Below are 22,680 nucleotides of genomic sequence, written 5' to 3' on the forward strand. Positions count from 1 at the left end.
TGAGTAAGAAGTAGATAGTGAGTACTGTGTTCAAGTGGTCTGATTAATATGGTCTTACATTTAGTGCAAAAAGAATAGTAAGTGTAAAATTCAAATCCAGCACTGATTTCTGCTGCAGAAATCTAGTCACATTTCATGAAGTTTTGGCAAAAATATTTTAAAATAGTGTAACTATATCTTGCAAATCTCTTTTCCTTTCTAAGCTTGGCTTGGTGTTCTTTGTGCTTTTAGAACACAAATTCAGTTGGACCGGATTTTTCAGATTGAGTGTTTTAAGAACCATCTGTGTTTGGTGATATAATAAATAGAACAATGTAACAAAAGGTGTGCATAGTCCAACGATGGGAACAGATCACTGTAATGTCCCTGAAGTGCTTAAGGTGCATGAAAATACATAACAATGCAGATGTTAATGTTTCCTTAGAGCCACCATTAATTTTATGTTTGTTAATCGTGTTCTTGCACCATAAAACAGCCATTCCCTCAGAAACACTGCAAGACAGAATTGTTTACTTTATAATAGCACAGTCAGAAAGTTTGGAACAGGAAAGATGGGTGTGGATCTTGCTTCCCATCTATCTTCCACAAAGGCAGTGCCTGAAAGTATGTAAAAAGCTATATGCGTACAGGTGTTATAAAATGGATGCGTAAAGATACTGAGCAGCATACATGAAAACAGAAAAAATACATAAACCAGAAACCTTACAATCTGTATTTTCTTCAGGTACAGTGCTGTTTTGTTTTTATTCCACTAATACCACAAAGCTAAATGTCCAAAGTCTTTATAGCAGAGTGACTGGACCAATCCTACCTGCGAACTCTCAGCTCTTGAGCAAGTCCAGCTCCAGCAAAGTCAAGGTTCCCTTTGACCTTGCGACATCAGGAATTCAGCACTGCACCTATTATGTGCGTCTAATCCAAATAACTTTTGCTCATACATGGTTTGCAATGTAGGTTTGGGTACTTCAAATACATGTTCTTTGTAGGCAACCTCTGGAAAAAAAACACAATCTGTATTTTCAAGGAAGTTTACACACAGATACTGAAGAAAACCATGGGGATTGTTTGCTCTCAAATGTTTCTCAATAAATAAATAGTAAACAGGCTAGAGGACAGCCTGAGGGCAGCAGCCAGGATCAGAACTGCCTGGTACCAATCACCATATGAATACATGGGAGGGGTTTGGTCTCCACTATAAGAAGTTCGTAATTTAAAAAAAATAAAATTAAAATACTATATTTTAATAAATAATTTTGAAACCTTTTTTTTATTTTAAAGTGTAATTTAAAAGTTATTTTTATGTTTTCAAGGAGAACATCCTTCCTTATCTGTGCAATCGTAGTTGGGCACCTGGCAGTTAATTTAGGATGCACAAGCATTGTTTGTAAATGCTGGACAGGCAGAAAATCAAGATGCCTCTTTTCAGGAGGTCAAGGTGAATTAAAAGAATTTAGTGCACATTCCTGCTCTTGTTTCTGCCCTTGTCCTTTTTCATATTAGAAGCAAATTAAGCGACTTGAAAAACTAAAAACAGAAATGCACTTTGGACTCAGAAAAGAAGTTAACAGTTTGCATCAGCAGTATTTTCAATCACACTGGTCAGAAGTGAGGTTCTTTACGGTATTCTCTTAATCTACCCTGTGTTCTAGATTTATATTGCTTCACTGGAACTAAAATATTTCCAGCCACATTCCTAAAGGGACTCTGCCCTTGCATGTGCAAATGCATTTTGTATAGATGCCTGCCACTGCGGTGAGCACAAACTTTAGGCAGCTAAATGCTGTCATTTTCACAAGTTGGTCACAAAATCTGAAGGCTGTTATTAAACATGTATTTTTTTTTAATAACCACAGAAAGGTAAATACGGAGCCTTCTCTGCATCACCTATGTAAGTCACAGGGTGTTCTGTATTACACTGCTAGTGAAGCTCTGCATTTTAACATGAGGAGGTTGACATAAAACCTCAGTTCATTATCAAGGGTTTTTTAGACAGCTGCAACTTTGACTTTGTTTGGTCTCAATTACCCATGCAGTTAATATTTCTGACTGCCTCCAACAGACACCTTATGTAGATGTGGCTACTTCAATAAAATGTCCCAAAAGCCATCCATGCATCATCTCCCCATAGACCTAAGTGACTTCTTTTTCTGCAATATACTTGATTCCATATTTATAGAGTATCTATACTTACACTACAGTCCTTCTTAAAAACTATAAGGTGGTAGTTTGTTCATTAGTTCCAAATTAAATGTGTGTCAGGTAATTAAGTAATATGCTATTAATCCTACACAAACTACTCCTTGTAAATGCTTTCTTCCCAGACTCACTCCAGAGAAGGTCTTTTTTATTGCCTGTCTGCAATAGAAATTATCACTTCCCTTCCACTCCTGACATTTCCTGGCATAAATGTTGATCCTTTTTAATGCCACAATTGCTGTGATCATTAAAGCTTTACTGGGGTAGAGTCATATGTACTCAAGCAGTGAACATCCTACATACGTAGGAGGTTCTTAAAATACCAAAGTAATTATAACACAGTAAACATTTTGTGTGATCATCACTGTAATTTCATAACACACTTGATTATAAGGGGTTTTTTTGTTTGGATAAAACACTCCTAAATTTATGCTTAAGGATGAATTTAGGCTTGATCTTCAGAACATGAGTCTGCACAAAATTGAGAATCCCAATAAAAGGGTCTTCTGCCATTTCAGCCTTGTCACCAGCTAGCTACTGGCATTTGCAGGCCTGTTAAGGAACCTGCATATCTTCTGGTAAGGTAGTGCATACTTACTCCTACCAAATTACTATAAAACAAGACATCTTGCATATTTGCAGCTGTTTTCCATATAAACTTCTCACAAACTAAAAAATGGGCAAATAGATGCAAAAATCCCCTGCAGAGCTGTTGTGACTGCAACTTTCTGCAAGATGTTTAAAGGCTTTTCCATCTGTAAAATACACCTCAAAGTTGTTTCTTGGTGTGAAAATACCCCAATTGTTGGCATCTTTATTCCATGGAAAAGGGAAAACTATTTCCCTTGTGCCTAAGCAGTGTGGTCTCAAATGAAATGGAAACATTTTAACTTTCTTTAATAGCCCTGTAAATCACAATGCAGCTGAGCAAACAGGCTTTGTAAATGGGATCTATTAGGATTTTATTTGGCTACTGGAGTGCTGCCTCTTGGGCAATATTTCAAATTCACAAGATAATATTTGCAAAAATGCAATAGATGGAAATAACGAGCGTGAAGGAGGAAAATGAAAACCAGTTTTATGTTTAGTAAGTTTAAGTGTCCTACATCAAAGACTACCGATGACTTCCAGGAGGCCACTACAGGTGACTCCAACCTAGAAAATGCTGAGGTAAATGTTTCTTAGAAATACTCCTAATTGAAAAGAGCAATTAATATTAATGTAATAGCAATTACTTTGCCATACATCATGGTAAACTAAAGTCAAACTGAGAAGAAAGTGCCAAATAATCCACATACATGCTTTTGCTATGATAGTCTCCAGGTAAGGCTTAGCGGCAAGTACAATATGTATTTTTAAAAGAGCTCCACCTGATTTTCCTGCTATGCATAGATTCAGGAGTAACTATCATACATGGCTTTCATATATAACGCATGTATTTTTGTCATTTGCCAATGCTGTGTCATCAGAACTGAGTTCGGCAGAAGGCTCAGGAGGGGGCTCTGCAGGAAGTGCTGGTGTTTGAGGAGTGTCTTCTTCCTTGGTGTCCAACTGCACGCTTTCTTGAGACTGACCGTCCATGCAGTCCTTTTTGGACAACGGGTGAACCGACACTCTTATTGCAATCTGTTGAGGTGGTTCGTGCAGTGATGATGCGTCCGAGTCCGCTGTGGGAGAGTCACTGCGCTTCAAAGCATTTGGGATCATATACAGCTCATCTGTTTCAGTGGTTTCTTGGCCTTCTGCTGTCTGCCGTACAAAATTCTGTCCTTGCTCCTCCAGACCAACAACCTCCATAATTTCTTCCATTATGGTCCTGCAGTTCATGATGAGAGGTGGCAAAGGTACGCTCCGAGCAAGCTCTTCAATATAGCGAGCAAATTCCATGGTCTTGAACTGGGTTACTTTGGCAAGCTCAAGCGTTTTGGCTGAAGTGATAATTGGGATACGCTTCGCAATCTCAAAGGCTTTCTGGAGCTTCTCTGCCCCTTCTGTTCTGAAGAATTCATTGATTGCTTTCTCTGTTTTCTTCAGATGACTGCTCATCATACATAACCGAGTAATGTTCAGTATCATAACAATGGTAAAAGCTACAAGGCAGACAATCATGTAATAGATTCCCATATCTCCGGAGGTAAAAACAACTCTCAGTGTCACAGTATTGTTAACACTGCCATACATATTAGATGCGACACATGTGTATTTACCTCTGTCTTCAAAAGACACGCTGGTAATGTTCAGTAGCCCATTGTCAAGAAACCACCATTTTCCTGCTGGAGAGGAAACAGAGTAACTTAGTTAAAAGTATTTTGTTCACATGATCAGTATAGTCTTAAACATCAGCTTTGTCAAACTGGCTTCAGATTTTGGAAGAAGAAAATAATGTTCACAAGAAAACAAAGTATTTGCCATCACAACAGTCTATCTGTCCCGGAGACCCTAGCTGTGTTACTATCAAATCCCTGACATCAACTGTCAATAATCAGATCATGCCCTAAAAGTCTCATTAAAAAACCAGTTAATATGCATGACATCTGTCACAATCTTATGGTCAGTTAAGTTACAAAAATATGACTACTTATCCCAGAGAGCCTCCCAAACACATGCCACACTTCCTCAAAGAACAGTAACAATGGGATTGTGAGGCAGAAAAACCTACTGAGCCCTCCTTGTTTTGTTCCCTGACAATCCATTTTCTTACAATTGGGTTATTTTTGGTGTTTTGTTACAGTATCTCATATAATTGTTAATGTAAACTTTAAAAAAAAAGTAAAATTTCAGACACCATGTACTACACTGCCTGCCCTCTGAGGTGTTCAGAATTTAATTCTGAATTATTATTTTAAAAAAAGGAAATAGGACAGGAGGAGTAAGATGGATGGGAAAGAGAAGAGCTATGGCCAACTAAGAGAACATCTTGTTTGCCAGTGCGAACTACTACACACCACAGTGGACTTTTACTTTCACATTTCTATCAGTGTAATATAATTGATATCTTTGGTCACTACATGTAATTGTACATGTACATTTCATATCCTTTGAACCTGGCACAGCAGAATAATTTAGCTATTAAATGGAGTTTGAAACAACACGTTAAAACCCAGCACTCCTATCATTGCTAAAGTGACTCAAGATTCAGCTAGTTATTGTGTTTGCCATTATATATTGATAAATTAGATTTTTAGTTCCTGAAGTGAGCATTTTTATTCAAATATCACTACCATTTAAGAGCTGAGGATGTGTATTTTTGCTTTATTCGGTGATACAACTTATTAAATTGCAACTTTGCTATAAAAAATATGATTCAACTCCAATAGGAAAGCCTGCTGTCAATTTTCCTTCATGTAAACCCACTCTTGGAAGCGTTCACATGGTGGAGAGAACAGCCAGAAAGTGTAGGAGTGCCTCTGTGCCTTCTGAACACCTCATACAGGGAGATATCATACAGAAGATTTCTTTGTAACACAATGACATAGGCTGATGTAAGCCAACAAGATCATCTAATACATACTGCTGCTCAGAGGCAGACTCAACAGTTTACAGTCTCTGCAACACAATCCCAAGTCATTCCTGACAGGTACCTGTTGAAGGCAGTAATGGAATTTCAATAACCTTCTGCAGCAAGGAATTTCAGATGTTTACCTATTTTTACTATCAGAAAGTTGTTTTTTCTTAAACCTAACCTAACCAGCTGCAATTTAAGGCTATTAAGGCAGCTGAGCAAAGACACAGAATCCATGAGGACTAAATCAGCACAAAACCCCTGTGCAATGCATGTAAATCGCGAGGCAGGGATTGTAGTCCTGCCACAGATTGGTGTATACCTTGCTTCTACATTTATTTTATCCTCTTCATGGAAGTTCTTTTGTTGTTACAAAGATTATTCTATTTATTTTTTCACTTTATGTCTTTCAAGGAAGAATCTGTGAGCAATTCTGAAGCTCAATAGCCAAAAAAAGCCTTTAATTCAGAGTAGTTATGGGCTTTTACCATTTAAAAAGTTTTTCTAATTAAACATGGCTAACCAAAATTTTTTTTACATTATCTCCAGTAGAAGCCTATGTAAAAAGTATTCCCACAAGATTCCTGACTCAGTTCCTGTATGGACAGTTGTTAATTACATCTTTTTTATTCTCTTACTTAGAATTTTTAACTTAGCTGAAACACTATTTTTTTGCCCTAGCTTAATTCTTGAAAACAGCTGAATCACTTTGCCTCAAATTAAAAATTACAGAATAAAGAGAAAGCTCAGTCTAAAGCAGAACTTGATATTAAAAAATCACCCCAATCTGCTAAAGTCAGGCAAATTCAGAGAACTCCCTTACAGAGGAAATGTAAGCACCTGTAACAGATGACACTTCTTTCTCCACCTCTAGAATATGAAACAATAGAGTATTGACTGCTCAGTATTTCTTTGAATTGCAATGTTGGCAAAGTACATCTTTATTAATTGTAAAATGATGAGATGCCTTGCTGATATATCCTGGCTTTAGCTGTTATAAATGACATAATGGCATTGAACTGTGACTTAATAACTGGGTCTGTGCCAATGGATTCTGGCAAACAATATACACCCAATGAGAAAACAATGATTAGAAAAGGTATCATTGCTGGGTTTTGATAACAGTTCAATGCCGTACTCAACATAACGATATACATAGTAAAGAATGGTCTTGTGCTAGGAAACATTTCTTACAGGAAGACAGTCAGTTTCTTAAAGGAGGAAGTGCACTGTTGAAAGTCTAGGTTAAAGTGATGTTGTCTTAACACTACATCTGCAATTTTTACTGACTTGGTCAAAGTTTTTGATCACCTATCTGAATGTTTGTGTTAGTAGCTACTTCTCTCAGTTGACTATGCAAAGACCTAAAGTTAGACGCCTAACTAAAGGGGAAAATTTCTGTTAGTGAGCCTTAGGAAAACATTTTAGCACACTAATCACAGTATATTGCCATGACGGCACACATTATATCTGGAAGTTCACTTACTAGCTGAAGTAGTTCCTTTTTCTACCTTTACTCAGAAAATGATAAAATACTGTAATTTAAAGTATAACCAGTTATGCAGTAAGCTTTTACAGATATACACTATCCTGTTGCACATCCAGCTGGGTCAATCATTACTCCTGTCATAGCAGAATTCTCCCTCAGGTCAGCTATTAGTTAGGCAAGCTATCTTGCACTGAGTATGGATAATTAAGAGTTTATTTCACCATGCTGTGAACAAAGCAGTCAGTATGGAAGGATTACATAAGCAAAACACCTTCCATTCCCTGCCCCCCCCAAAACGTTCCTGAGAAGTATAACTAGGATTATCACCCAAACCTTCCATTTAAGGAAAACAAGCTCATGTGTAATTAAGGTCTCTGTAAAATGCAACTGAAGAGTCTTAACTAAAGCCAGGAAGGCTCAAACTTGGCTTGTCCTTCCGACTGCTGCCCTATATAGGCTCTTCTGTTGGTCATTCAGAGCATCTCCGGTTTCTCACACTCCCATGGCACTATGCATAAAGACAGGAGGCGTATCAAGGAGTTAGCTGTGTTGAATTCATGCCAATAAACTATTCCCATATGTCAAGAGAATCCTCCCCTTGAGTTAGAAAATAGCTTTTTACTCTTTTTTGGTGCCAGAGAAGAACAAAAGAGGGCAGAAAGGGAAATAGGATCAAACCTGAAGTCTTCCAATGAAAACAAGCCTGTCTACACCTTCTCTTAAGTGCTTCAGCTTCTTGCTATGTGTTGCTATAAATAACACATTACAAAAACATTACTGTTTTCTTCCAAGGTGCGCACAACAAATTTATGGCTGCCAATGGTCTTTCATATATTTTTTCACACAGGACAACACCACAGTCAGGCCATTAAATTCAGGTTATTGGTCAACCTGCTGAAATCAGAACTGTCTCTGGACAGGCTATATCCGTGAGAATACTAAGATCTTACCTTTATTGTCTTCCTCTTGGAGCAGGCGGCCGTTGGAATTGTACCATCTGTAATGTGGACTAGGACTAGCTTGGACATTGCAGTCGATCAAGGCACTACTCCCCTCCTTGACTATAATATGGTCGATGTGGGAGATCACCACAGGCACAGATCCTGTGTTCATGTCAGTGCGGTTGAAAGTGCTATTAGTCACATCCTCAGCAGTTGTCAAAGCTGCTAGTAAGATGACAAGGTGTGTTGTAGGCAGAAAGTACAAAAAGTGGTGGTTGTTCAGTATGTTCATTTTCAGTGGAATATGCAACTGGCTGGGAACTGGGATCAGTTCTGTTGAACGCAGCAGGCCCTTGAGGTGAGGAGGTCACGGGAGAGTTCTACTTTGATCTGTGCAATTTTATGTTTAAAATATCCTATAAAATAAATAAATAAGTGCAATGAGATGGCATGTATAAACAATCCATTAGATGTGCTCTTTTAAAACAGTGACACATCCATTAATGCATTTCATAATCAACAGCTCAGTGTCTTGTCTAAATGCTAATGTTATCACAGTCCTTATTCTTACTGGAAAAAGATGCACACATTTTTCTGACAATAGTGTTTTTCAGAGTGACAGGCGTGGGAGAAGGCTTATATCACCTAGACACTTAGCAGCAATTTAGCTACAGCAGCAGCTACAGTTTTATGCCAGAAGTTCTACAGATTTTTTTTTTTTTTTTTAACATTTGCAAAATCAACAGGCAAAACAAAGGTAAGGTACATTAAAGCTGTCACTACCAGTTCAGTGCTGCCGCTGTCACGTGCGTGGTGTTAGATGAATTGTAAAACATGGTGTAAGAAAGAACTGCTCCAGGAAAGGTTTTTGGAGCTGATAGTGGAATCCTTAATATACACAATTTTGTCCAAATACAATAGCACATACAGCAAAACATCTCAGACCATTCACTTTTCTTAAGCTATTGCATTTTTTTAAGTTTTCTGAAATAAAACATAGCATGGAAGGATATTCTTGAAAGAGGATATTTAGTGGTTGATCAAGTAATTTCAATGTCATTTTTGGAGCAGATTGAGAAAGAAAAATACTTGCTAGTGACATAATTATGGGTAAGACTTCTTTGAGATACAAACCAAGTTGGGACTTTTCCATTCCTTATGTGGTATGAAGCATTTTCCCTGTATACTTTTTGCACACTCTCACTACAATATTTTCCCTCGACTAATCATCTACAATGAGCCCTTTTTTAAACAGTTTTTCCAGTCTGTAGACAGAGGAGGGGGGGGGGGGTTTAGAAATGTGCTCTCTATTGGCCTCATTATGCTCCCAGTGAACACAACTGGCATTCAGTGCTGACTGAGGGCACAATGTTGGCCTCAAAACGAGCACCTTCGAAAATTTCACTAAGAGTCTACGGACCACAAATGATGTTAAAATCACATCAGAGTATCTGACTACACTGGTTTTACTCATGTTTGTGCAAGGTAAATAACTGAAACATAGTGAAACTTATTAGAGGAATTATTATTATTATTACCTGGAATCCAAATATAGGTAACTGTAACTATCTAACAAACCTTCTACCTTAGCATGGAAAATGACTGGTGACAAGATTAGGTAAGTTCCATATATAAAGGAAACACTTAAAAAACCCCCCAAACCAAACCAAACACCCCAAAATAATCCCCTTCCCTCTTCACTTCTTTATTCAAAAAGGAAAGAAAAAACCTGGTAATACTTGACTTAGGTTGTTTTCTTCTCCACCCCCTGTTCTCTGTAAGGCAATGAACTTGATGTCATGCATATACATACAACTGTTATTATATTTTGTAGGACGCATCCTTACCAGAAATGACAAACTATGTTTTTTTAGATAAGATACATGCATGGAGTGTCTGCCTGTTGCAACTCCAAGCCTGCCCTCATTTTTTTTTCTCCACTTTTCTAAGTATTGAATGTGGAAATATTTGACTTGAGCAGCTAGAATAATTTTTAACTTCTTTAAATTAATATGCAAATCTCATTTGTTATATAAAGCTATTTAAACAATGACTTCAGAAATCCATTTCCAATTACGCAAAGCATGTAGAGCCTGCGCTTTTGAAGTTCTCTATAGGTACAGCCTGTCTGAATCGGTACTTTGAAAAAATCCTTCAGTTCTGCCTATTCACTTCAGTAACTATTTACATCTCATTTCTACTACTCCATTAACCTTGGAGACAGCCATTCTTTATGGTTACACATATTCACTCTATAAAATCTTTCTGTACAGTGTTATAGATCTGCATTGCGCCATACAGAAAAGCCAAAAGACACGTCATAGTTCCTGGCAAGGGAGCAGGAACAAAGACTGGCTGCATTAAGACAATGGGAAGGGCAAAAGAACAACATAAATTGATTAAGCTTTGTGTTGCTAATTACTGGCTGTAGCATGTTATTATTGTATTTGAGCCTACCATATTTTTCAATGGCAGAAAAATCAGTAGCAATCAAAAAAGATGTTTGGAGCAGAAAGCAATTTGCATTCCAGAAGGAAATGAAACAGCATCACCCCAATGGGTAAACAGAAAACCTGTAAGGAAGGCCAGTTGGTGGCCCACTGAATCCCTACAGCACAGGGATGCTGTGGATGGATGTTTGGAAAGTGTATGATGGCAGTGTAAGGTGTGCCTATTCTGTACATTTACCTGTATTTAACACAGAGCATATGAAAGCAAAAACCAAACGTTTGTGTAGTGATAACAAATGTGACTGGTTCTTAACATTGTCAAAGGGCCAATTACTTGTCTGAAAATAACAGTGACTCCCTTACTCTGGCACAGAATTGAATCATAAATAGCTGCAGAAAATTTTAAGAAATAGAGCCAAATAATTTATCTCTACTGTGGGAGATTCATGCCTAGTCATGTCACTCCTGGGAATGTGCTTTCCCATGTATGTTTCTGAAATGAAGAATATTAAGAAAAGGCTAAATACCCTTGCAGATGCATTTATTTGAAATAAATACAGTTTGATGGCTAGTATGAGGAGTAATGAGGCAGTAGGTTTAAAGCAGAATGTTTGGAAATCGTGGCTGCTGCTTTCACGTGCCATCCAGGGAAGTGCTCTTGATGGACACTTGAGTATGTTCAAGGAGTCAGGGAGAGATCTCTCTGAAGAGCACTGTTTAAGATGCAAGTTTAGACAAATGCTCCCAGGGCAACTAGGAAGTGATAGGGAATCTTTTTTTTTGGTGTGCATCCTCTGCATTGTTACTGGGGAACAAAAAAATGAAAAAAAAAACCAGAAAGGTCTTCCTAGCTTTGCCTAGCACAAGAAAGTTAAAGGGTGGCCATGGAGGGAACTAGACATCCAGGACCCTCTGCTAACCTGTTGAGCAGGACCAAAAAATGATAAGAGTCAGGTTAGGAAAGCAGGAAGAAGCAGAGAGAGAGAGAGAACTGAAAAGATAGGAAATGTGTTCACACCAGACGCTGGTGCAAAGGGAGTTTCTGTCTTACTGCTTTGCCGTAGGCACAAGGATGTAGGATATCAGGGAAAACAAATCTGGGAGCCAGCTGCTTTGTTAAACATAAGTGATGTAATGGATTATGATTCAATCACACAACTAAATGGGGAGAAGGCTAAGGAGACTGAAATAGGGCTGCTAGTGATGTCTGCCCACTTCTGGCAAAGCAGCAAGAGAATCCAAAATAATGGAGAAGTTGGCACAGTGCTGTCACCCTGGATCTCGGCCATGAGAGGTGGTAATTAGCTGTGGCCCATGATAACCTGATGAAGGCAGCCAAAATTGTGACCTTTTAATCTGACCCTAGGTCAGAGAAAGCAGGATTGAGTAGACTAAAACAAAGATTCCTGTAATAACTCCTCAAGACTAACACAGGACACTAATGAAAGAGGACATCTGCAATATTAAGTATTGCTCTGTAGGAACAGACTGAATCTCTGGGAGCATTTTTGCCACAAAAGGGTCCCTGTAAACAAAAAGTTAAATTTCTGGTCATGGAAAGAATGTAAGCATTCCTTTCTCCCATCCCCAATGCATATGAGCTAAGTGTGTAAGACTTATAAAAAGTAAAAGTTTATAATATATTTAATACAGTTACATACACTTTTTTCCTTTTTTTTTTTTTAAATGTTAAAACTGTGGTGCATTAATAGGAAAAATAACACCCCCGGCTATTCTGAGCTACCTTTTCCACCCAAAGTTGTAGTCAGGGACAGGCTTACCTCCCAAGATGGAATCAGAGGAATCCCCAAACTCTCCTCCAGCACCTAGAACATATATACAGATAACTTACCCTGCCGTATTGTATCTGTAGCAACATTTACCACTGAAAGATGGTTGCCAGTGGTCCTTACATTAAATAGTTTTGGTTTTTTTCTTTCCCAACCCAAATGGTATAAACTGAAAAACTGAAAGTAACAGATATACTGCTCGTGGTATTAACTTCCAAGGAAAATTGCACGAGATTTGAGCCGCATGAGGGAACTACGACAGGCTTTGCTTCTAAGTGACACGACAGCTAGCTCTAGCGTGCTCTCTACGCATTTCTATCCAGAGAAGTTCCCTGGAATGTGCTCTAGAACAAGCACAGCTGCAGGGTGGTGGTATTACACCTAACTATGTGAAACAGGGACAAAACCAGGTTAAAACTTCTCTGTCCAAAATGAAGTTTCAGTCTAAGCAGAAGACACTTACAGCTCAGACTGGCTGGGAACAGTAATCACTGAGAGACATGTTCTGAGTGACCATTTATTTCTTCACATCACAGATGAGTTTGCTTCCCAGTATTACCACCACCAAAGGAAATGACTGTGGGTGAGGGGCCACATTTATAAGTACTGCATTTGTGCAAAACAACATGATGACAGAGCACAAAAGAACAGAAAAGGAGGGCAGTGATGCATACCTTTTCCTGACTCGCTCACTTCTCTAAGACTGGCCTGTTCTTGTTCTTGTAATAATGTGTAATCCTATTAACTGTGAGGTTATTCAATTCAGATGTGAAGCACAAGAAGCCAGCTTATTGGATAATGCATAAATTCTGTTCCTATAGCTTTAACATCTCAATGCTATCTTGCTTGGCTTGTAAGTGATAAAGAAAATTAAATTCTTTGCATTCTAGTTCTCATTTGTCTATAAATAATTATCAAGGATGATGCTACAAAACAAAATAAAAGCTAATTCATTATCATTTAAGAACTGCTTACTAGCTTTCCTAATTTCCATGGGCAATGCCTTTACAGAGTGGGCAAAAGTAAAAGTTAACAGGTTTTACTGCAACAGGAATGCAAATGAAGGAACTTACGCTGTAGAGAAGGTGAGAAGCTCACTGCCAGTTCATCAGCTTAAGAGTGAGAACCACCTACTGAAAAGGCTAAGTAAGCTATTAGGGTCCAGACAGGCAGATGAAGAAAAATGTCACTCACTTAGAACTAGCAGAAACTTTCTGATTTATTTTTCTAGTCATTTGCTAGTCAATAAAATATCAAGGCTTAGTTCTGAAAGAGCTGCTCTCTTCCTTCTCTTTGGGAGGGATTTCAGTCCTTCATAACTTTATGGGTTTCTGCTTCCCTGGCTATGCTGAATAGGTGGCAGGCTGGTGATGTTTGTAAGATGAAGAGCTTCCTTCTGCACATCGAGACTGGGGCTTCCCAACTGGGCAGCAGCTCCCAACTATGTGCATGTTTCAGTCTCTTCAGCCGCTTTCATCTGCCTGGGAATCTTTTAGAAACTTCTGATCAGGGCTGCGTCCTACTGCCCTGGCCACATATGCTCAGCCACTTGGCGTCACACGTGCTGCCTTCAGCCACCTGATGGGACGGTATAGAGAAGACTGACCCAGGCTCCTCTCAGGGGTGCGCAGTGAAAGGACAAGGGACACAAACTCCAACAACGGAAATTATGATTATTTAAGAAAAATTTTTTCACCAGGATCAGTCAAGCCCTGCAACAGGCTGCCCAGAGGGGCTGTGGCATCTCCATCCTTTAAGATGTTCAAAACTTGACTAGATATGGCCTGACCAACTGGTCTACAGTGGTCCTGCTTTGAGCAGGGTGTTGGACCAGATGGCCTCCAGAGGCTCATCCCAACCTAAAGAAACTCTAATACACGAGAAGCACAAATACAGGAATTGCCTTGGACAAGTCATTGTGAAAAAATACGGCTAGTCTTAAAAATTTCTATATGGGATGCTGGGAAGTTGCTTTCATGATCCCCTTTATAATCTCTTTATTTTTTAGTAGCAGTATTTTAGAATGACAAGACAGGCTGAGAGTGTTGACTACAGCCTGAAAAAAATGTGTTTGGCATTCTCCATTGTACTTAGATGATAAATGAATGCCTTAACCACATAGAGAGGACTTACTTCCAAGCTAGGTAACTAATGAAATATCACTTATTTAGGGTGTCTGCAATAATGAATGTTGGGGTTTTTCCCCACATGTAGGTAGTCAAGACTCTAAAATACATGGGTTATTATCTGCTGATAGATCTGGCTTCTTGATGCTAGAGAATTGTCAGTTGTGGCAAATCTTATCTTGAAATAGAATAAAGCAGAAATAAGTCAGACTCCAGGACAGACTAAAATAACCTTTTCAGACTACTGACTTCAGAGGATAGATGAGTAAGAAGAGATGTTATTAAAAATATATATAATATTGAATTGTGTAAAGGAGACAGTTGAGGCATATGTATTTACTGCTTCTCACAATGAGACAAATTTCAGTGAAACTGAAGTGGAAGATGGGGCAGTGGGAGGAAAGAGAAGGAAGTTTTTTGATTAGCAATGACTAGACTGCCATTTCTTGACACAAGGTAAAATAAGAGTTGGGAATTCAGGAACATTCAAAAGAGACTGTATAAATAATACCTGCACAGGTTCATAGATTATGATGGTTTATGCAGAATGTGGGGACTTAACTGTCTTCTGTGTATTCATTGTCTTCTCAGTGTATGGCCTTGGGCAGTGAACAAGAGCAGCTGTCAGTATGGCAACCTGGAGCCCTTTTCTAGGACTCCTGTCTTAAAAAAAATTGTAATAAAGGAGCCTACACATTCATTTTATGTTTTGTAGACACTGGTAAGCTATTACAGGCAAACATTTGTCAATTTGTTTTGTAAGGTGACAACTGACAAATAACAAAAGCAAGAAAATGGAGCAATCAAGGGCCGTAGCTTATTCTACCATTAATGGCAAAAACGGAGTAAAATTTGTAATGAGTATCTTCTGAAGTTATTTTGTTCTGAACACATCCAACACTGTAGGGGGTAACAGAGTAAAGTTAACAACTGTAAAGATTCAGTTATCTTAGTTTCAGGGTTCCATACTGTATCAATAAAGTGCAGCAAGAAAGCATGTTTTATATGTGTGATTGAAAATGAATGCTATATCCAGACTTTTGGTGTAGGGAAAGAAACACAAGCCATTCTATTCAGCAGTGGTACAATGAAGGAGTTTTTCACGTTGCATTTATGAGTGTGTAAATGTTTTAGAATATTTTTACTGTAAACTTCTCCTCAGTTTTCTTCCTCTTTATGTGTTGATATTGCAAAACTAGCCAGCATATGGCATCCTAGAGACTTTAAGACCCCCTTCACTTGAAATATTTGAATGGACTCACTGATTTAAACACGTCTTTGAATGGTCTGATATGCACTACCCTCATGTCAATGAACACTCAGACACCCTCATCCATTAACCTAAAAATGAAGAGATGAAGGCTGTTGGTAGGTAATTATTGGAGAGATTGTTTAAAAGTACCTCCAGAATGCCAAACCTCTGAAAAGTTCCCTTTTGATGTTGCAGCTCCTGTAATCCCAGCATCTCTGCTGTATTGAATCAACTTTTTGTTATATACACTGAAGTAACAGAAACACTCGGGTAACTTGGATGCTTAACTTTTCATTAATAAGTTGTAGTTCATAAATGCATTTTGATATGGATTGAGAGATTTAAGTGTTCTTTCTTGGAGGTATTTTAATGACTGCAGTAAAACCAAAGCAAAGTTTTACATTTAGTGGAGAAGCTTGCTGTTTCTAATCAAGACAAGTACTGTGGTGGAAATGTCCTACTGAGTTGTGGGCTACCCAGATCATAAAGCAGATTCAACACTATTGGTAGTGGAGACTTTTTAAGGCCCAGCTTATATTTGATTAGTTATACACTCTTTACAGGATTTTTAATCTTATACTAAGACATAAGTATAATTATAATAAGTATAAGACATAAGTATAATAATTATGTAGATTATCTAGATTTATTTAGCATTTGTCTTTATTTGGAGGCTGGACAATTACCACACAATACAGTTTTGTATACAAAGCTATTATTCCAGACACACCTGTGTGTGTGGTACGGCTGTAAAAGAGATGCTTGCTTAACTCCTTGTGAGCTTTCAACATAGCTGCTGTTTTGCTGTTGCAGTAAATGCAGACGGATCAATCCTTAAAAGTCCCCTTTGTTGAGAAAGGAGGAACAAAGAAGATGCAGAGGGAATCTCTCCTGTGCTTCCACATACATCTGCGTGCTGCCTGGCCTCACCAAGTTCTATGTATCCTTCATTTTCTTTACTCACCTCTTATCTTTTATTTATACCGGCACTCTGTAAGCATTATTCTGCTGACAGTTTAAATAACTGAAGTCAGCAAATACAACAGATCTCCTATGCTCTTGGCATGGCTTACATGACCCTGCTAAGAACATAGCAATGCAGAATGCAGCCTGATTCACTTCCCTCCAGTTCCAATTTTGAACTGTGTTTGCCAAAGCTAACCATCCTTTAAGCACATCTAATTGTTTTCTTTTTCCAAATTAAAAAGAAAAATCCCAGATGTAGGATGTTCAAACAAGACTTAAAATTAAAAATTAAGGTTTTTTAAAACAAAAATATGAAGGGCTTTGCAGGAATAAAGTCTACTACTATTTAAACTCTAGATTTTGTATGTGCTTTTAGTAAGTGAACGTTTTCAATGCATTGATACAGTTTTCATTATACTATTTTAACAAAAGGCTCCCATTTTAGTTGGAATATAAAAGAGAAAAAAACATAGGAGAAACCAGCTTTGAGTATGACTAATTCTTTTCTATCCCTATTGAATCACAAGATGGATATAATTTTTAATGACTGGCTTTCACATTTATCAGTTTCTGGGATATAGGGCAAAGAGGTTACACGTGAATGCTGTAATTAGGACAGGATTAACCTTGTCAGAGGAGGAATTTACAGGAATCTAACCATTCATGACTGATTGCAGTAGAAAAGGATCATTTCAGGATAAAAGTGCCTGTGCCTATTTCCTCCACAAGTAACAAAGAGGCTAGCAGATGGGATTCAAAGGAGTTTGCCTGCACCACACAATAACTTAAGTCTTGCTTGTACACAAACGTGATCAATTCAGCCCTTTCCAAGCGTGTCTATATAAGGCCATGCATATGCAATAATTTAGCTGGAAGCCCTCAAGAGTTTACTAATGAACCTCTAGAATTTCAGACTTTTGTGCCAGTTACTTCTCCTTTGGATTGAAAAATGTAACATTAAAGTAACATAACTTTCTCAGCATCCAGTATTGGTATCAGCATCCAGTATTGTCGGTAGGAATGTGTACGACACAGTCAGGCACATATGACTGGGGACAGCACACACAGCAATGCACTTGCAGCCCTGGCCCTGCATGACTTAAAAACATCAGCAGAAATCTTTTCTTGGTATAAAACTCTCAGTGTGGCGGAATCATGTCCATTAAACGTTAAGTTTGGGCTAGGTAGGTTATTCTTAATGTAATTCCTCCGCATGTGGTGTCCCTCTTCCAAAATAAGACATTTACACACATCTGAACAGAACTCCTTATTTCTGATAAACAGGTGCTACTCATGGTAATCACTTTTACGCTGAAATAAGAAAGTCCACTACCAAAATTTTTAGATAGCTAAATCAAAATCACTAAATCTGTTTGAATTCCTCTATCCTGACAAAAATAGGTACAAGTTTTGTCTGTTTGTCTGCCCTTCACAGCCTTCCTGGCAGATAGAAGATGATGATGCTCTAAAATGCTACTACAAGTAATTTTAATAATAGTAACTGGTGAAAAGTAATAGCATCTCTATTGTCTTGGAAATGATGTTTCTAAGATGGGTTTGTATGTGGATAGAAAATGCCACTGTTTTAGTTAACAGAACTAAATAACAAAACTAAAACTACAAAGAGAGGTTTGCAAAGGCACACTGCATGGATGGACAGCAGCTCAGAATTGCAGAAATGAAAAAATTCCAGAAAGTATCCAGGAGCTTGGTCTTACACCACAGTCTTCTGATGACATACTAATATGGTCCAGGATATCCCAAAGTAGAATCATAGGTTTGTGTCAGCAAAAACTTCTAGTAAAGGTGCAACTTGCTGACAGAGAAAGAAGACCCTGCTAGCAGAGCTCAATAGAGGTTACTTTAGCTCCTCGCAAGCTCACTCTCCTTGTTAGAAGTTGCATCCGTGTCTTGGTGGTGCCTTATACTGGCAATAAGTTTAAACCATAAAACAAATGCCAGTCCCCAGATTCCAAACTTTCTAGGTAAGAACTGAAATGGAGATTGGTTTTGTTCCATTTAAATCATTCCCCAGCACCCATATCATTTGTGTCACATACGTGACCCTCTTTTAAACTGCATGGGGGTGGCTTGGCATATTTCTGTTGGGTGGTTTGCGTTTTTTTTCTTTTTTTTTTTTTCTCCTGGTTAAAGTGATGAATACACTTTTTTAACCTGGTTAAATTGATGAATACACTTTAAATAGGTTCCTGTGCTGACTCCATCCATCTCCTCCATATTAGAGCTGGACCCGTATTTGTCTTATTGTACAATATAGATCACTTCAGAATTCACTGCCATGCTCCCACCACGTGTTATACGTTTTAACAGCAACTGATTTTATCTCTAAGCTTTCAGAACGGGAAACATGCCTTGGACAAATACCACATTTCACTATATTAAAGTGGGAAGAAAGCCTTTTTTTTGGTGGATGTTCTGCTGTTTGTCTAGGCCTCTGAAAACAAGAGTGTACAATGTGCACTTCAGCTGTGTAAGCTGCAGTCAACATCAACCAATGTTGATATATTGCAGTCTAAATGAGAAGGCTTTCTAATAAAAAAGGATTCCTACTACACCAACCACAAGTATATCAACAGTGCTGTTGCTAACTGTACATGCTCAGCCAGACAAAAGATTCCTGCCGTGCTAACATCATCTCCATTGAAAAGAGATCTGCCGTATTTTGTCCTACTGCAGTGAAGAGAGAAACTCTTCCACAATGTAATGGCTCTAAACAACTAAAATGCTACATTTTTTTCCTTTTTAACTCCTTTGTGTTCCCTGTGAACTAACTTTAAAGTCTTTCAGGCAAATATGTACAAAATAAGGTCATATTTAGTATTTAGCATTGCTTGCACAGTTGGTACTCTTCTTTTGGGAGCAGGGTTATCAGGGAGGCTCCATTTGAGATGCTTCAATTTAACAACTGAAAGAGGACTGTTAGGAAGTCTTTTACAAGACTCTCCAGATAAATGCACTAGAAAAGTGCCTGCTCAGTAGTGCTCTCTGTTCTCTTAAGCTCACTCCTCCTATGCTGCTCGAATTTGCCCCATTAAGAAACAGTATTTGATAGTTATTGCAAGACTGCTCTGAAGTTTTAGATTGTTGTTCCCTCAGGGCACTTCTGAAATTGAGTTTTATCTCATGAGACTATCCTTTGAAGTAAAAGGGTAATTAAAGCAAAATATCAGGACGCAGGCTTTACTTTAAATTTAAAGCAGCACAACTTAAGGTCTCTTAAGAAGTCAGCTCCATCGAAGAGGTCTCTGTACCGAATTAACACCTCCCTCTCTCCTGCCCAGCGCGGGACAGCAGCGAGCATCCTGATCGCCGGCTCCAGCGGGAGCGCAGGAGTTGAAGGTCTCCAGGAAACGCTTTGGGCTCATTAGCCTTTTTTGCCTAAAGAAGCACATTTTCCTGCAAGCCCCGGCGCTGATTTGAATTAATCGCTTCAACTTTCATGCTGAACACAGCGTTACTCCACTCCCGTTGCGCGGATAGCTACCGCTCCCCACGTCGGGCTCCTCGTGAACCAGCCGCCGGGAGAAAGGGACGATGTCGGGCTTGCCAGGCTCGCCGTGCTCCCCCAGGCACGGTCACCGTCCCTGTGCTCCGGCCCTTTAGGCTCTCCCGGGGCCGCCGCCGGCGGGGCTCCGCGCCGGGGGTCGAGGAGCTCCGCAGCCACCGTGGCACAGGGGCCAGGGCGCGGGTCGCCGGCACCCGCAGCAGGTGCCGGCGGCGCGGCCGGTCGAGGTGGCGGCGGGCAGCGCCTCCTCGGGACCGCCGCCTGCTTGCCCGCCTGCCCGTCCGCCCGCCGGGGGAACCGCGGCCCGCGCCCCCCGCCGCGCCCGCTCACCTGCCCGCCGGCTGCTCCCGGTCGCACGTTGCTGCCGTCGCCACCGCCCCGCGGCAGCGCCCGCCGCCGCCGCCGCCGTGCCCCTCAGCGCGCCCCGCGCAGCACCATGCCGGGGCCGGGGCGGGCGGAGCGCGGCGCTGCCGCAGTGCCGTGCCGTGCCGTGCCGTGCCGTGCCGTGCCGCAGCGCTGCCCGCCGCTCCGCCGCTGCCGGCTCCGGCAGGGGAAAGTAGGTCAGGGCGGCACTGAGCATGCTCGGGGCCGGGCCGGGGGGCGGCCCCGGGGCCCGGGGGGGGGGGGGCGCGGGGGAGCGGCAGCGCCCGGGGCCCCCGGGGCGAGGCCGGGGCACGAGCGCAGCTGCCGGTGCAGGCCCGGCGGGGGCTGTGCGGCGGCTGGAGGCGAGGCGGAGGGGTGTGAAACCTGCGGGTTCCTGCGAGGCAGCTGGGAGGGGAGGCGGGAGTGCCGGGGGTGTCACCCCGCCGCCCCCGCGGGTGGCCTCTGCCCGTGCGGAGCCTGTGGTCCGGCGAGAGCGGTCCTCAGTGCCGGCCGGCGCAGCCCCGGCCGGCGGGATGCGCACGCCTGTCATCGCGTCCCTTCTCGGGGATGTCTCCGAGAGCAAGTGTTGCGGGGAAAGGGGAAAAACCCAACCTGTTTGGATAATCTTGGAAATCAAAATGCTGTGCTTCAGAGACATGCCACGCGTGGTTTCCCTGCTGGGCTATATTCATAACGGGATTACAGCACCCGATTCCCGTTTAAGCCCAGTCCGAGGAGGTCCCAGCTTGCGGGAAGCTGACAATGACTGTAGGTATCCAAGTGCTCTGTTCACAAGAGGATAAAGCTGTATTTTAGCTTGAGCATAACTGCTTGAATGTGGTTGGTGCTACCTGTGCAGGCTGTGCAGCTGCCAAAAATGGATTTGGATGTATGCAGGCAGCTGCAGGCAGGAGTCTGGCTGGGACCTGGTGTGTGCTGGTGCTGTCCTGCGTCACTCTCCTATACTTCCTCCCTGACCTTGGGGCATCAGAACAGGAGGATGAAGGGCCACCTTCAGCTGAGCATCAAGGCCAGTGGGTTAAACCGTGGAGGTCTGTGTTTCCAGATGTTTGTAATCCTCCTGCAGCCAGGCTTGGACCCTGCCCTTGATACCCTCTTCTGATTGCTTCCAAGGCGGTGGTAACTGAAGCTCCTCTGCTCCTGGGAGGAGTAATGAAATGAGAAAGCATTTGCTGAAACTGCCAGAAAATCGTGGATTAGGACTGCATCTCATTGCAGGGGGAGGCGGATGTGAGGTGCACTGTGGTATACAATCAAGGCAGATCTCCAGCCTGCATAGGGAAAACTGAAGAGGAACAGCAACAGAGGCTTCAGAAATGGAGAGGAAGACCCACTCCAGGGAGCTGTACTAGTTATGCCAAGGGCCTGGGCACCTGGATCCACCTTGCATGCAAGAAGAGCAGGAGTGGCTGCAGCAGTTGAACAGGGCTTCTTGCGTTCAGGGTCTCCAGTATGGAAAAATTGGAAGAGAGTGGGGAAGACGCATCTGATGTTGTCAGGCTTGGCCAGAGCCAGGTGTCAACTGAGGGAATAGGTCAAGGAGTGTGCTTCTTACTCATCCACTCACCCAGCAAAACATTTTCTTGATGGGAGGAGCTGTTTTGGTCATCAGACCTTGTTTGCCACTGACCTGTGACTTGTGCTAGCTTGGCCCCACTTACTATGCATTTGTTTTTTCTTCTTCCCATGTTTAAGTACTGGTTTTGAGCACAACTGAGTGGCTTTTATTTATTGGTTAATGATGGAGCATTTAGATAACTGAGTCCCCGATCTCACAAACTCCTTGAAGTCAAGTAGCACTCTGCTGTTCTCTGAGTGCATATCCGATTTGTGAATTTTTGTATTTGGAAAAGTCACATATTTTTCCTTAGTCCCTCTGAAAGTACCTGCCCTTTCAGTCTCCTCAGGTTTCAGTGAACAAAGCCTGTGTTGCTGGAGACAGCCATAGGAATTTGGATGCCCACACACCTGCTGAAGAGGCACTTTTTCTGGGACTTTTGCCTCCTTCCAGCACTTCCACATCTTGATATCACACCACTGCTGACAGCAAGGCCACCA

General features: G+C 41.0%; 1 protein-coding gene across 3 annotated transcripts; it reads right to left on the reverse strand.

The window, feature by feature from the left end:
- Window positions 1–1,294: 1,294 nt before the first annotated feature.
- Window positions 1,295–20,772, reverse strand: MFAP3L (microfibril associated protein 3 like). Of its 3 annotated transcripts, none has more exons than XM_075751878.1 (3): window positions 20,569–20,772; window positions 8,138–8,544; window positions 1,295–4,466 (listed from the first exon to the last, which is right to left on the reverse strand). In XM_075751878.1, exons 2-3 carry the CDS (start codon window positions 8,418–8,420, stop codon window positions 3,604–3,606), a joined length of 1,146 nt encoding a protein of 381 aa, XP_075607993.1. In that variant the 5' UTR covers window positions 8,421–8,544; window positions 20,569–20,772; the 3' UTR covers window positions 1,295–3,603. The 3 variants fall into 3 exon arrangements, with proteins under 3 accessions (XP_075607993.1, XP_075607991.1, XP_075607992.1); XM_075751876.1 differs by having other exon boundaries at window positions 1,295–4,469; XM_075751877.1 differs by lacking the exon at window positions 20,569–20,772 and adding an exon at window positions 15,006–15,097 and having other exon boundaries at window positions 1,295–4,469.
- Between the last annotated feature and the right edge of the window lie 1,908 nt (window positions 20,773–22,680).

The sequence above is a fragment of the Balearica regulorum genome, chromosome 4 (assembly GCF_011004875.1).
Source record: "Balearica regulorum gibbericeps isolate bBalReg1 chromosome 4, bBalReg1.pri, whole genome shotgun sequence".
Taxonomy (NCBI): domain Eukaryota; kingdom Metazoa; phylum Chordata; class Aves; order Gruiformes; family Gruidae; genus Balearica; species Balearica regulorum.

Coding starts and splice junctions, on each gene's coding strand:
- MFAP3L (XM_075751876.1), bottom strand. CDS start 8,420: ATGAACATACTGAACAACCACCACTTTTTGTACTTTCTGCCTACAACA. Junction 4,470..8,137: donor CCAAGAGGAAGACAATAAAG/GTAAGATCTTAG, acceptor TTTCCTCTCCAG/CAGGAAAATGGTGGTTTCTT.